Source organism: Quercus robur, chromosome 9 (genome assembly GCF_932294415.1).
Source record: "Quercus robur chromosome 9, dhQueRobu3.1, whole genome shotgun sequence".
Lineage (NCBI taxonomy): Eukaryota > Viridiplantae > Streptophyta > Magnoliopsida > Fagales > Fagaceae > Quercus > Quercus robur.
This window is the reverse complement of record NC_065542.1, coordinates 28,454,694-28,469,845: the sequence shown is the minus strand read 5'-3', so window position 1 is coordinate 28,469,845 and position 15,152 is coordinate 28,454,694. Positions and strand designations below refer to the sequence as shown.

General features: G+C 33.5%; 1 protein-coding gene across 3 annotated transcripts; it reads left to right on the top strand.

The window, feature by feature from the left end:
• Positions 1–3,852: 3,852 nt before the first annotated feature.
• On the top strand, positions 3,853–13,999 carry LOC126700343 (putative lipase C4A8.10). 3 transcript variants are annotated; one of them, XR_007647120.1, is made up of 11 exons: positions 3,859–4,282; positions 5,880–5,947; positions 7,199–7,269; positions 7,395–7,637; positions 8,766–8,929; positions 9,117–9,172; positions 9,274–9,326; positions 9,434–9,554; positions 12,273–12,370; positions 13,616–13,742; positions 13,820–13,999. XR_007647120.1 is itself a non-coding variant. In XM_050398439.1 (10 exons), exons 1-10 carry the CDS (start codon positions 4,146–4,148, stop codon positions 12,843–12,845), a joined length of 1,185 nt encoding a protein of 394 aa, XP_050254396.1. In that variant the 5' UTR covers positions 3,853–4,145; the 3' UTR covers positions 12,846–13,709. The 3 variants fall into 3 exon arrangements, 2 of the variants coding, with proteins under 2 accessions (XP_050254396.1, XP_050254397.1); XM_050398439.1 differs by lacking the exon at positions 13,820–13,999 and having other exon boundaries at positions 3,853–4,282; positions 12,672–13,709; XM_050398440.1 differs by having other exon boundaries at positions 3,858–4,282; positions 13,616–13,999.
• Positions 14,000–15,152: the final 1,153 nt, after the last annotated feature.

Here is a 15,152-nt window from a genome sequence, read left to right as displayed (position 1 = left end):
GGCTTTGACTTGTCACAATGTCGGTAATGTGTCCATTTTAAAACGAGTAGACGTTGTGCAAGCGGTTCTTTATTTATTGAATTATTGACCTGATCTAAATGGACAAGTGTCAGTTAGGAGGAGAAGTATTATTTTTTATTTAAATTTTATTTTCTGTAAACAGAAGCGAGTTACTCCAAAGTTCAAAGTTGGAATAAAGCTTTTCAAAAAAAAAAAAAAAAAAAATGAAATAAATTTTTGAGAAACGCCAAAGAGTACCCTTTATGCATACCGACCTTGAAAATTGGTCTTTGAGAAACCAAGGCTGCATTTGGTCTCGAAGACCAAAAAGCATCATATGCCTCAGCTCACCGTTGTAACCCTGTTGCCTACTTTTTGTTTTTGTTTTTTTAAAAAAAGACACACACACTGAAAGATCTAGAAATAAAGGAATTATCTTTAAAAAAATGGTAATTATTAATTTACACACTTTATTGTACACACAATTTATTTTACGAAAAGAATGCAATTTTTTAAAATATAATTATATGAGTTTTAGTAATGTATGTCCTAATAAATTATTTTAAGAAACTTTTTATTAAAAAAAAAAATAATAATTAGATTTTTTGACAAATTTTTTCAATTTTCTATGAAAATTTTTAAAAAATAATAATTAATGTATACTATATGCTCTAACGATATACATTAACTGGACCTTAATTATATTATTACACCATTTATTTTTAAACAAAATAAATAAATAAAAATATAAGTTATATGCCATATGTACTTCTTGCCTGCAACCCTACATTTCGTATTGCCAATATATATATATATATATATATAAAAAGTTAATCCTCTCGAGTCGCTACTATTTTATTTATTTATTTTTGTCTACCATTTTATATTTTGGGTTACTCATTTTTGGCATTGTGTAGGCCTTTGTTTTTGTTTTTACTTTTTATGAAATGTAAAAACTTTTTAAGAATTTGACAGCATCTTTGAATTCTGAAGTTGGACTTGTGAGCCATCCTTTTCCACGGAGCCAAACGGCCATTTCAGTACCGACCTATTTAACGCGCGCATAGCCGACGCGCTTATCGACATTGTCGATGGGTTGGGATCTTGTGCAACGCTGTTCTTTATTGAGATGATTAGCTTGCCAATTAAATCAAACTAAGGCGATATCAATACAAACTTAAAAAACAAACAGCCCATGTCCTATGTCCTTCACAAATCCACCTTGAAGCCACAATAAATACTTAGGAAAGCAATATATATATATATATAGTGGCGGAGCTAGGAATTTATTTTTAGGAGAGCCATATACTTTTTTTTTTTTTTTTTGGGGTATGAAATGTAAAATAGTAATGTGCAATTTTTTTTTTTGTGTTTTTTTCTTTTTGCTTGAAATACCCTAATATATTGTTAAGTGGACCAAATTATGGACCAGAGTTTAATTTTATCGGGCATAAAAAAATCTTAGGAGGGTCACAAAACTTTTTTTAAGGGTAGATAATGTTTATTATCAAGTATTGGGGGGGGGGGGATGATAAGGATATTTAAAATTATTTAAGATATTTCCATTTTTTTTTTCAAAAATTTTGGGTGGCTCGAACCCCCCTCTGTCCTTTAATAGCTATGCCATTGTGTGTGTGTGTATATATATATATATATATATATATATATAGAGAGAGAGAGAGAGAGAGAGAGAGAGAGAGAGAGAGAGAGAGAGAGAGCCCACCCCACAACAGCAACCTAAAGATCCAACCATCAGGTGCAAAGAATCTTAGATCCGGAGCAATCCATACTAATTTTTGACTAATTCCACCTCCTAGGGGCATTTGAGGGTGACCTAAATGCTAACTAATGGAGGAGACACAACCACACATGATTAGCTTAAGACTCACAAATGAGACAGTAGCAATCACCACAAGAGAAGACAAGACTGAGAGGCCTACAAAATGGCAGAAAAGCTCATTAAAGGGATAGAGAGAGGCTTACGCCGGAGTAGACCCTTAGAACATCTTTATTTTTATTTTATTTTTGTTTTAATTTTGAAAATTCTAGAAGTTGATTCTATATTGTATACACCAAAGTGAATATTAATTGATTACACGTCCTTTTTTTTAAGTTACTAGTTAAATAATTGCAACTCACACATCCACCTTTTATTAATTAAAGTACTTATATTAAGGGGAAAAAATAACTAGACAAAATATGTAATTGGTTTCTTAATAACCATAATTCATTTTTCACACGTTTTATACACAAACCTTTTATACGTTTCCCATAACTTAGATAACTAAGTGTAAATTCCACACAATTGTGATTGAATAGTGACACAGGTTGTTTATACGCTCAAGAATTCTATTAGAGATTGAGCATGCTCATAGTTAGGGTTCAAAATCATTTCATCATTGACCATAACTACACTTGATCAAACCACTTTTGGTAATCTTTGATGGTATTGGCAATTGTGGGTGTTGGTTTTTTTTTTTTTTTTTTGGGTGACAAATGGACCCCTATAATTTATTCATCTCCAAGAGATTTGAAAAGTCAATAAAAGTACATTAACCACCACAAGTAAAATTTGTTTCGACCCTTACCCTAGGTTAGCCACCTAAGTCTAACATTGCTGTGTATGTCCAATAATCAAAGCTATACAAATTGACCACACAAACTCCAAATCCACCACTAAAAATCATCAAATCTCATCATCCACTGTCCAAATTAAGAAATTCACATTGAAAAACCACGTGTAAGGTTGTTTGTTTGAGAATAGCTTATTTAGCTGAATCTAATTTTTTTTTGCTAAAAGTGTAGAAAAAAAGTTAAAAAATAAGCTAAATAGTACAGTGGAATCCATGAATAGTATCAAAAGTGCGATTGAACTCATGAATAGTAACAAAAATAAGCTAAAATTAACAATAAGCTACAACTTTAAGCACTTCCCAAACGCACACTTAATAGCAGCCTGTCGACCATGCTAATGGAAAACCTCTATTGCCTACTTTGACTTTTTTTGTAATCTATGGTGTGATGTTGGTTCTTATTTTAGAGACTGATTTTATAATGTGATGCAAAAATGACTTACTAAAAAAAAAAACTGATTGATTTCTTCGATGAACCCCTCTACCCAAGATGACTCAACAATACTTTAGGTTGGTGATACCTAAAGGCTAATCAACTTTTCTTTTTAGTTTTTATAGAGTTTTAATTTATGACGTTTGTTTTTTATGATTGTCTTCTTTATTATTAGACTAAGATACTAATTGATTTTTGGTATAGGCGGGATTGAACTCTATATATTTTATTTAACAATTAAAAACTTTACCAATTGAGTTAACTAGGACCCAACTTTTTTTTTTTTTTTAAGAAACACCTAGGACTCACCTAATAATCTTGAATAAGAGTAACTAATAATTGAACACGCTCTTCAACATAATATAAACATAATCATAACTATAAAAGACATTAATTAGTTGGTACCACGTCTTTTGTTCATGCCAATCATGTTTCATAACTTTTTTAACGCAAAGAGAAAAAAGTAAACAAGAAAAACATAGAAAAGTGAAGATGACAAATTTATGACGTTGATGATATATAATTCTTGCAAACATGCAATTCTTATTAATTTTATTTTATTTTTTGACGTGCAAACATGCAATCCTTAGAAGTAAAGGATCAAATACAATTAATACAAAACTTGAAGAATTAATTATTTGCGGTTGCGGAAACAAATCATGTCCAGTGGTGACGTGGCGGCAACTAATTGGTCACTCCAAGACACCGTAGTGTATAATCAAAGCACTAAAGCTCAGCCCTTTTATCCAAAATACAATTTTCAATTCCCAAAATAATCGCTACAGTTTCCTTCGCTCAAAGGACTCTTTTATATTTTTCTCTCTCCGATCGTTTCATTTCATTTTCTCTCAACACACCCACCCACCTCTCTCTCTCTCTTTTTCTCACACGCCAGTTTTATTTTCACTCACTTTCTCGCACTTTCTGTCCCAAATTTTCCCGAGAATCTGTTCCCGCCACGAACTCCACTCGTGCTCGTCTCACTCGATCGCCCACTCGGTTCCGATTCCCTATTTATTTCGATCAATGCGCTTCATCTGAACTTGACTGAGCTTAGTTGAGCTTTTGGAATTTTGGATATGGAAAACGGTGCCGTACAGAACGGAGTTTGCTCCTCCGAGTCGGTTAATGGATGCTGCGACGTTTGGAGCTGCAAGGACTCTGATTCTTCTTCGGCTTATCATCTCGTCGTCATGGTGAATGGAATTCTCGGCAGGTCTGGCTCGAATTCTTGTTTGATTTTGATTTTTCAGATTTTTAGGATCTATAATTTCACGTGAATTTGTTGTTTTTGATTCTGATTCTGTTTGATGATAGCTTAACCTTCGTTTTATTTATTTGTCGTTTTTCTAAATTTTTTTACTGGTTTTGATAATCGTTTGAATTGTTCATTTCGCTAAATTATAGGTCTTGCTCTGATCCATTTGTTACTAATTTGTTCCCTGGTGAATTTTATTTTATTTTTGGTTAATTAATTCTGCTACTATTTGATAACGTGTAATTTCTGAATTTTAAGAGATTTTGGATAATTCTGTCATTATTTTTTTCTCGATCACTTCATAAATTTGATATTTCATGTTTCATTTTGTAAATGTAATTTTAATGTCTTATTAAATGTATGCTTTATTTATGTTTATATCGGAAATGGTAGGGCATTTCAATTTTCACTTCTTTGATTGATGATTTTTCGTTTTTATTAATAATTTGAAACCTTCTATTTTTCTGAATTCAGCTCCATTATTTAGAGCATGCATTAAAAATTAAAGGATTTTTGCTACGTTTTTGTCAGCTTTGGTGGGCAAATTGTTTTGTTTGTTTTTACGTTTTGTTGCTCTCTTGAACATGGGTAAAGACACGGAGCAATAACAACATTGAAGAATCAATTTGGTTTTATGTGAGGGTGATCTACCACGGATGCAATTTTTTTAATCTGACGTCTAATGGAAAAATATAGAGAAGCTCGTAAACTTCTTCATGGGATCCTTAGAGAGGTTATGTGATGGATTTTAGAAAAGAAAGGAGTTCCTATAAAGTATATTAAGTTTGTTAAGGATATATTTTTTTGATTTGAAATTTGTTAAGGATATATATGATGAGCTGTAACTAGTGTGAGAATTAAAATGTTCATAATATGAGCGTAGTTGAAATGAGAATGTTAATATGAATAAATGGAAAACTGGAAATGCAAGGATAGTAGGATACGATTTGAAATGAGGAAATATCTCTTAAAGATAAGTGGATCCATATTGATGAAAAGATGAAGAAGTGTGGCTTGATATGGTTTGGTCATGTGTATAGGAGAATGATTAATTCACCATTGAGATATGGTGAGTTGATTAAGTCTAAGGAATGAAAAGAGGTAGAGGTAGACTTAAATAACATTACTTGAAGTCATAAAAATGACTTCGGATAGAATATAATGGCAGAAAATAATACATGTGGCGACCCTAACTACTTTGTTGTGGATCTGTATTTGACCCTAAATTTTTGGAACTAAGACTTGGTTTTATTGTTAGTAGAATTTTGTTGGCAATTTGTTTATTCTTGAAGGCTATTTAGTTGTATGAGTTAAAATTTTGGCTTCTTTTGTTTTGGGTTTTCTCTGATTTATCATTTTAATGCTTCATTTGGTTGAACTAGTCTAACTCGATAATGCTTAATGGTCTTGTTATCTGTTATTGCGTATAGAGTAAATTATTTAAACTAAAAGTTTATTTAATTTACCTTCAACAACCAGAAATATTATTACATTCTATTTGAAAATTTTATAACTTCTGTAGATTGCTGAAAGTAATTGATATTTATTTGTGCAGCACCTCAGATTGGAAGTTTGCAGCAGAGCAGTTTGTTAAAATGCTCCCTGATAAAGTGATTGTTCATTGTAAGTGGCATATAATTATGCTTTCAAGTTGAAAACAAAACTTTTTGTTCTGTCCTCACGTTGCTAGTTTCATTGGGTTATCAATCACTCAAAAGCATTTTTATTTGACCTTGTTTAAGGTTCTATCTCAATCTTTTGGCCTGTCCATTTCACTTAAATGCTATTTTTGTAATGTAGGGAAGATTGGGTGAATTATATGAAAGAGAGCCTATAACTTTATCTTAATTTGGGAGCTAAAATATGTTTTATAAGTCTTATTTGAATTGGGCAATGTATTTTTTAACTCTTAATCAGGATTTGTTCTCCATGCCACTAATTGGAATTGGGAAATGATAAAACTATTATATTCATAAGGCTCTCAACAGTGTAGTATGTTTGGGTCCTAAAATTGCTGAAGTCAGTGTTGAGATTTTCTAGACCTTGAAGAAATGGTGAAATTTTTTTGAAGTACAAAACATAGATATATAATCTAACAAGAATTTGAAGCATGTTAAATTAACAACCAAAAAGAAGCCCATGGCAATAGTTCAACCTCTAAGGGAGGTCATTTCCTTTTTCTTTTACCTGCACACTCTCTACCTTTGACTCATGATTCCCCCACGTGCCCCTCCCAAACTTTGGTGCGTGCTTGCAACTCTCTTCTTTCCTTACCGTGATTTCTTTTTCCTCCATTCTAATTCATGCTTATTTTATATTTCTCCAACTTTTCCATTATTCAATTTTAATAACAAATCATTCTTACTCCCTTTTTGCTTCTAAAGCTATGTTTTGTGCTTTCTTGTATCCTTACAAATATTGCTTTTTCCTCCCTTCTCACTTTTTCTCTTTGGTGAATTTTAATAACATGCCACTGCACAGTAGATATATTACTGCAACTGGTCACTGGATTGTTCATTTTTCTGACGGCCATAGTCTGGACTATTGTATACCAATACTTGTGTTTAGACATAGATACTGCCTTGTCCCAGGATTATCCTTGATGAGGCTTGCAGATTTGACTTTTGTGGTCTACAAATTAATAATTGTACCTTTTGATATGGAACATGTTAATTTAGTGCTTTAATTTGTTTGAGCTGTCAGAAATTTGAGGTTTTGAGTATCTTGTGCCCTTCTCTGATAGTCAAAACTGCTTTGATATACATTAAATTGATAGAATATTGATATTTAAGCTACTAAGTTCATGGGATCTCTTTTGCAGCATTGAGAAACATTTGCCCAATTTTACCTAAGTTGGTTCGATTTGTTTTGCAGGTAGTGAACGAAATGTGTCTAAGTTGACTCTTGATGGGGTGGATGTGATGGGAGAGCGGTTAGTAGAGGAGGTTGGTAGTATTGTTAGAGCTGTGGTTCTACCTGATATTATGAAATTATCCAAATCTTTTTACTTTTCTGACAAGAATCGTTGACTGCACACAATATTGTAACTAACAGAACATTTGAATTCTAGGTCCTTGAACTTATTCAGAGAAAGCCTAACCTATCCATGATCTCCTTTGTTGCACACTCTGTGGGAGGACTAGTGGCAAGATATGCAATTGGAAGACTTTATAGACCACCTAAGAGTGAAAATGTAGAGGATTCCACGGCTAATAGATGTGAAGAGGATTCAAGGGCCACAATAGGTGGCTTGAAGGCTGTGAACTTCATTACTGTTGCTACTCCTCACCTTGGCTCAAGGGGTAATAAGCAGGTACCATACCTCTCCCTCTGGAGAAATTTGTTCATCATTGAGATTTACAAATTTTATCATTGTCCATTGTTAAAAAGTAGCTTATATTTTCTGAAGTTAATAATGCTCAAATATTAGTGCTTATGTGATCAGGAACAAATTAGATAGTGTTGTCATTGCAAGGCAATTAATGGCTTGGGGTGGGACAGGGAAATTATAGCTTCATTAGATTTGCTTGACAAAGCATTTGAGTACGTTGAATAATTGAGCTGAGATTCCCATTGAGATAGAGAAGTTGAATCATTAAATGATGCGATTTGTTTGGTTAGGCTGTTAGACTTTTAGTAATGAAAAAGTGGAGGACTTCTTAAAAATTGGCTTGGCACTGATGAAAGTAGAATATACTGTTTAAGTTTTTGGAGACAAGGTCAATTGGTGGCCCACTTTCCATATGTGGTTACTACCTTTGCACTTGTGGACGTGCTAAAAGGGGGAGAAATCAACCTTTGATGTTAGATATTCGTGATTTTAAGTCCACTCATAACAGGAAAGAAGTGGGTGGATTTACAGCAGCTCTGAACATAATCTAAATATGTCTCACTTGGTGTCATATTTACCATATTTTCCTATAATATTGGTTGTGAGTAGAAATAAGTGTTTGTTAGGTGTATTTAAAGTTCTATGTGAGAAAGCCATAAAGCAAAAGCAGCAGTTAACCCAAAGATAAAGGGAGAAACATATGGTTTCTTATGCAATGCTGAATGGTGAAGGTGGCTAGCTAGATGGTGATGATATCCAGAGCTTTGATTTGAGTGATGATGCAGCTGATAATGATAAAGCTTCTGATATCTTTAAAAGGAGGAGATGTTGAGATGATTTTGGGTTTAGGCTACTGTCGTATGAGAGAGGGAATGAGAGGAGGAGATTGAGAATGGGTGATTTAGGACAAAAACCTTCAAAGCTATTCAACCCACAAATATTTCATTGTTTTACTGGTTGGATCAGTGGGTGAACATTTTCCTGTGGTATTAAATTAGATGGCTTTTATGGGTTGACTGGTCTGTTTGAGGGACTTGTTCTTGATTTTTGCAGTCTTACATTGTTGTTCAGTATGGTTTTTCAGATCATGTTAAACTTGGTCTTGTGCAGGTACCATTTCTTTTTGGTGTACCTGCTTTTGAGAAAGCTGCAACTCTTGTTATTCATTGGATTTTTAGGAGAACAGGTCAACATCTTTTTCTCGTTGATAATGACCAAGGAAAGCCACCATTGCTTAAACGTATGATAAAAGATGATGGTGACTGTTACTTCATGTATGTACTTGCATCACTTTTCTTATATGAAGCTATTGAATAATAGAATGTACCATTGAAGAGCTCTTAGAACTTCCTTCATTTGCTTGTAATTCTTTAGGCATCTTGTGTATTACTTCTCTACATGAGGCAGTCTTTTTCTCCAATAAATTAAATTACTTATCCAAAAAATACCTTGTTCATGCAGGTCTGCATTGCGTACATTCGAACGTCGGGTGGCATATTCAAATGTGGGCTATGACCGTATCCTTTTTTCACATAAGATGTGGCTCTTACTATTTTATACTTTTGAACATTTATGTTCAATTTATCACCATTGTTGTCCATTATGAAACATTATAAAGATATTGTGGGCTGGAGAACATCATGCATTAGGCGTAATGGTGATCTTCCAAAGGTATTGTTGTTCGCTTGAATTTTGTAACTGTGATTTAGGTGGTTTAGGTACTGCACATTCTGATTGCAATTTTATAACCAAATCGTTTTTTTTTTTTGATTCATCAGTGGGAGGATACTCTTAATGAAAAATATCCACATGTTGTATATGAAGAACATTGCAAGGCTTATGAAGCTGAGGAGTGTGAGGCTACTTCAATTGAAGATCATGGGTCTGACAAGCTAGAAGGTTTATAACTTGACTTTAAGAGAAATTTCTGTTCTGATTGTTTTTGCTAGTCGCTTTTGTTAAACTAGCTCCTTACTATGCTTATTTAGCATGCTTTTCAATTGATCTTGCTCCATTGGCTTTTATTCCTGTTTTTGTCTGTTTTGTGTATTTGAATGTGACCTTTTACGTGCTTATTTCTTATATTTTTAGCACGTTACTAAGGTGTGGGTAACTTGACTAACTTCTTCGAAGTTAGGGTTGATTTTTTGATAAAGCTGAAATTTTAGCAGTGAAAATTTTAATGCAGAAATTATTAGTGTTGAAACAATAAGGGCTGAAATTGTAGAGATGATGTCTATGCAATAAATTCAATAAAACTAGTTGATAATTAAGACGCTAAAGAATACTTTCTTTTCATTGTATATTAATGAGAAAATGTGGGGGTCCGTTTGCATACCTATTAAGATGATGGTCCTAGATGTGGCAATTGCAGCAAGGACTGGTAGTATTGTTTTGATTGGCATCTCTCATCTTTGGTTTAGTAGTTGGACAACCAAGGTGTATCTTCATGGGGCATCACCAAGATTGGGAATGTTGAATTGGCTAAAACCGCTTATATAGTCTTTAGATGAGGTTAACATAAATGAGCATATGTTGGGATAGATGGATAGTTTAGACAGAGAAAACAATCAACTGTCAAGCTGAAAGATGCAAGTTGGTGTCAGTTAAGAACTAAATGGTAAGGTGACGTTCTACAAATTGTGGAATTTGTCTACTTGTGCTTGTGGCAGGTTAAGGTTTTAGAAGGGTTTGTGGATCTAGGGATTAAAGCTATGGAATAAAGGATTATGACTTCATAGGCTAGAGCTTGGTAGTTTTTTTGGCTATTTGATAGAGAAAGTTCGTGGAGGCTTTATGGTTTTGATAGGTGAGAGGAAGGGCTTGACTTTGGGTTATAAGGAGAATTAGAGAAATTCATAGTGTTAGTTCTATAGTAATAGAACCCATGCTCAGTAATACAAGAAAGAGAAGACGAAATGAGAACAGAGAAAGGAAGAAAAGGAGAAGACGTTGGATGAGTTGAAGGTTTTAAGCCATCGTAGTCTTTTTGAGTGGTCTCGTTGTTGGGGTTTTACTGAGTCTTCGTCTCTTCCAGAGTTTTTGTCTTCCCTTAGTTTTTCTATTTGATTTCCCTCTTCTTTGTTTGGCTGTTTGTTTCTTCTGTTTCTTATTGTTCATCATCATGAACATCTTGTATTTTTCATCTTTTATTTATTAATAATAGTTCTTATATTACCTATCAAAAAAAAAAGAAAAGGAACAATAAGGCCAAAGTGTTTCAATAATAATAACATTCAAAATTTTTATTAATCAATTCTATCTATTCTTTGAGTACATTTAGCATAAATGTATATAAGGACTCTTTTTTGTGCTGGTAGTATTAGGGCTCCTAGTTTGACTAGTAAACTAAAAATCTAATAAGGTAATAACAAATATAAGACTAAAGAAAATAAAATCTAAGATAATTAGGATCTCCTAGAAAATTCTAGAATAACTATACTACAAAAAAAAAAGAAAATACCCTTAATTTGCGGGGTTGCATTAATTAAAGTTTTGCCCCTGGATACAAAATTAACCTTAACTTCTTGAATAAAGTGTTTTTAACCGTAGGATACATATAATTATACTATTAAAACCACATGATTTTTATTTCAATTGGATTTCACACATGGGCTCCATAAAAATAAAATTTAAATAGATGAATTTGCAAAGTAGTAACAAGTCAATTTTCAATAGCTGCATCATTTTTTAATAAATCAATTTTCAATGGCTGCATCATAAGTAAAGGCTTGCTAGTATCTCTAATGAAGCAGCTGTGAATAATTCTTCAACTAAAATTATGGTTGATCTCTCTCTCTCTCTCTCTCTGCTGGATGGGTGATTGATTGAGCTGGGTCTACATTTTTGGATAGTGTGTTACTGGGTATCCTTTTTACCAGACACTGTTTTACACTTTTTTTTTGAAGTAATGAAAATCTTATTATGACCGACAGAATCATTACATGGGATGTATATAGTACATCCTCTCAAGAGATTTGATACTATGTACACTAACATTTGCTTTCTTATCCATTCTGAGAATTTAGAAATCCTTTTTTTTCCCCTCCATTTTGTGAAAGGCAAAGCTGTAAAAATCAGTTCAGCACTTGAAATATTGTAGCTTCTTTTCCTTCAGAGAATTTATGGTTTCTCTAAGTATGTTCCAGTGCATTAACCCTGATCATTCCCTAATGTATTCTATATGTAAGAATTAAAATTTTGTAATTTCATCAATTTATGGGCAGGACTGCCTCTATCTTGTTGCATTTTTCATTAGCCAGAAACTGGAGTTCTGGGTCGCTTCTGGATTAAATCTAGCACTATTTTAATTAAAAACATTTGCTACTGTGAGTTATAATGCTTTCATGGAGGAAATGAGGATGAGAAGAAAAACATCATTTCATGCTTGAAAACATTTTAGGTTGGTGAAGGCTAAGGTTGTTGCTTTATTTCTTTCTCAACCATTGCTGCTTAATAAAATCATCTTCTTTTAGTGATTAGATTTAGTCGGAGAACCAGTTCATGGCTATTATGTAATCATTTGCTAGCATGCTTTGTTTCCTCAGTTGTTTTCTATTATTATCTTTCAATGTCTTTGCAATCTTACAAGCTCATTGATTGGACTTAAATGTGCAGAGGAACTGGTGACAGGCCTATCTCGCGTGTCATGGGAGAAAGTAGATGTCAGCTTTCATAGTAGCAGACAGAGGTTTGCTGCTCATAGTGTCATTCAGGTATCAACACCCCCACCCCCCCCCCCCCCCCCCCCCCCCACCCCCCCAAAACACACACACATACACACACAATCACCCGCCCACACAGACTCATGAACTTATGCATGCATGTGGGTATATATGCAAGTCTACATGTATGTTTACATTTTTCTGTTGGGTTTGTGGCAATGTATTTTCTATTGGTCACATATATCAAAGCTGGAATTGTTTCTTAGATAATAACAGTTTTGTCAGTTTCTATATGCAAAAACAGAAGCTCTAAAATTGGTTCTTCCATCCTTTATGCTTTTTTTGTCCTAAGCATGTGGAGATGAACAGGAGAAAGGAGGAAAAAGGGGGAAAATATTTCTCACCACTGCCCTCCCATGTCAAGGATATAGAACGCAGGACCTGCTTCTTGGTTTTTACCCCCCTCCCCCTTCTCTTTCCCCCTCATTCAACCATTGTAAATGAATTGTATCTTATCCAAGTCTAAAGGGTTTTTTTTTTTTTACATCAGCAGACCTACTTGGTAGACCCACCACATTAGACCTGTGCCAAGAAAGATGTGTTGCCCACCTTAAGATAGACTCATTACAATGGTAACTGATGTATTAGGTATTTCTGTCCCTTGGAAGATGATCCTAATAGAAACAAGAGGAGCATTGTAGGAAAATGGAATTCTAAAGTTTGTTTGGATCCTGTTAATCTATTGTGTAAATATGTGCTACACATGGCTCTAGGTATTACTTTGTGGCTTGTCAAAGCTGAAGTTCCTTCACATTAGAACTCAAAAAAGGAAAAGAAAAGAAAAGAAAATCATACTCTTGAAGAAAAATAAAAATTACTTGACATTAGATAGTAGATGCAAGCTGAAGTCAAGAATGACGGAAAGCACTCAAAACCATGCTGAAGAGAACAACCTACTAGTCTGATGAAGTGTATTATGTAACCATACATCGTTAATTTGTAAGGATCACACAAAAATGGAAACTAAACATTGTGCTCAAATGTGGAGAAATAAAAAGGAAATAAAAGAGCATAAACAGTTGTTCATGGTTTTTGACTTGAATGAATTGGCAATGCCAAACTTAAATTTTTGATTGCCTTTTTTGTTATGCATTTTTTAGTTCATGTGCTTCAGAAACAGCTGATTAGCTGTTTCGGAAGCACAGATCTTTCACTGGACACCCACATTATTTTAAAGAATTGTAGAACACTTTTGTCAGTCTAAAGGATCAAATTGCTACTTTGAGCATCTTACAGGTCAAAAACCAAAGCATGCATATAGAAGGTGCAGATGTCATTTGTCATATGATTGATCATTTTCTCACGTAGAAGTCTCACTCCTAGAAGTAAACGCATGACAGCCTGGGTTGCAAGGTTCCTTCAGGTATGCTACAAGAGAGATGCTGCCAAAACCACTAAATCTGTGACATTGAAATGTGTCTGAATTTCCGTTGTCTGTAGGTTGACGGTGATCAATTCTCTCACTACACAGCAAGCTCTGCATAATTGGTGATTATGGAAGCAATTAGAGAAGTTTTGCGTATTTGTTATCCTTGCAATGTATATGAACAGGCAATATCAATATACCCAAGTGGTTTAATTTGTATCTTGATTAATTTATTAAAACAATATTCTCATTAACTTTTGGTTTTGATACTGATGAGATACCTGCTTTGATTTTATAGTTATAGAACAGTCAAAACGAGTTAAAACAACTAATTAAAATTTTTAACTTGAATTATCAGGGGGAAAAAATCCATTGAAGCTTTATTGTTTAGAGAATTGGTTACAAGAGGAAACTGACTTCAAAATCCAAAATTTTTGAGACATTATAACCCAAACGAAATCAATAAAAGTTTGTAGTTGGTGCTTGGGAAGAATTTTGGATACTTGTTCAGCCTAACTAAACTGTTTGGCTTGTCTCACATGGTCATTATCTATGGTACTCGAACTATTAGAAAGCAAAAACAAGAACGAGCAATGCTGAATATCAACCACTGAAGGTCTGTTTGGGATTCGCTTATTTTGTTGAAATTGATTTTTTTTTTTTTTTTTTTTTACTGAAAGTGTTGTAGGTAAAAGTAAAAATTAGCTGAAATGGTACAATGAGACCCATGAATAATATCAAAAAGTAAAGTAAAGTAAGGTAAGGTCCATGAATAGTAAAATAATCTAACAAAAAATAAACTATCCAAACGGACATTAATTCTTTACTTCTACCGAGTGTTTTATTGTTAAGAATCTTTTAGCTCAACTAGTGTCTCTTGAAATTTCCAGAGGAGATATCCATCGTCACCCTGCACCTTGCTATAACTAGCAAATTATTAAAATATTTATAGAAGCGCTTGCGTTTATCTTCCACCTGCTGATAAATGGGCAAGGCAGTTAGGCGGGAATACAGAGAACAAAGCAGATTATGAGACTATATTGTAGGCCATTCAAGGGTCGAAAGACAGATCTTAGCCTCAGCTGCAATGCAAGTTTGTGAAAAAAGGAAAAAAAAAAAGAGAGACCCATTTCACAATATCCATAGTTTGTAGGACACAAAAGGCATATTGCTTATCTGCAAAAACAAAATGACAAAGTTTGGCTACAAATTTGGTTGTAGATAAGGCTATAACTCCTACTAAAAAAATTAATATGACTATATATTTAAAAAATTTAATCGTTGGATTACATAGTTTTTATATTCTTAACATAATTGTCAGATTTCATGTCAATATGATGTTATTTACTGTGTGATCTATAAACTTATTTTTTATGCATAATTTTAGACTACAAAAATTTTAAATTT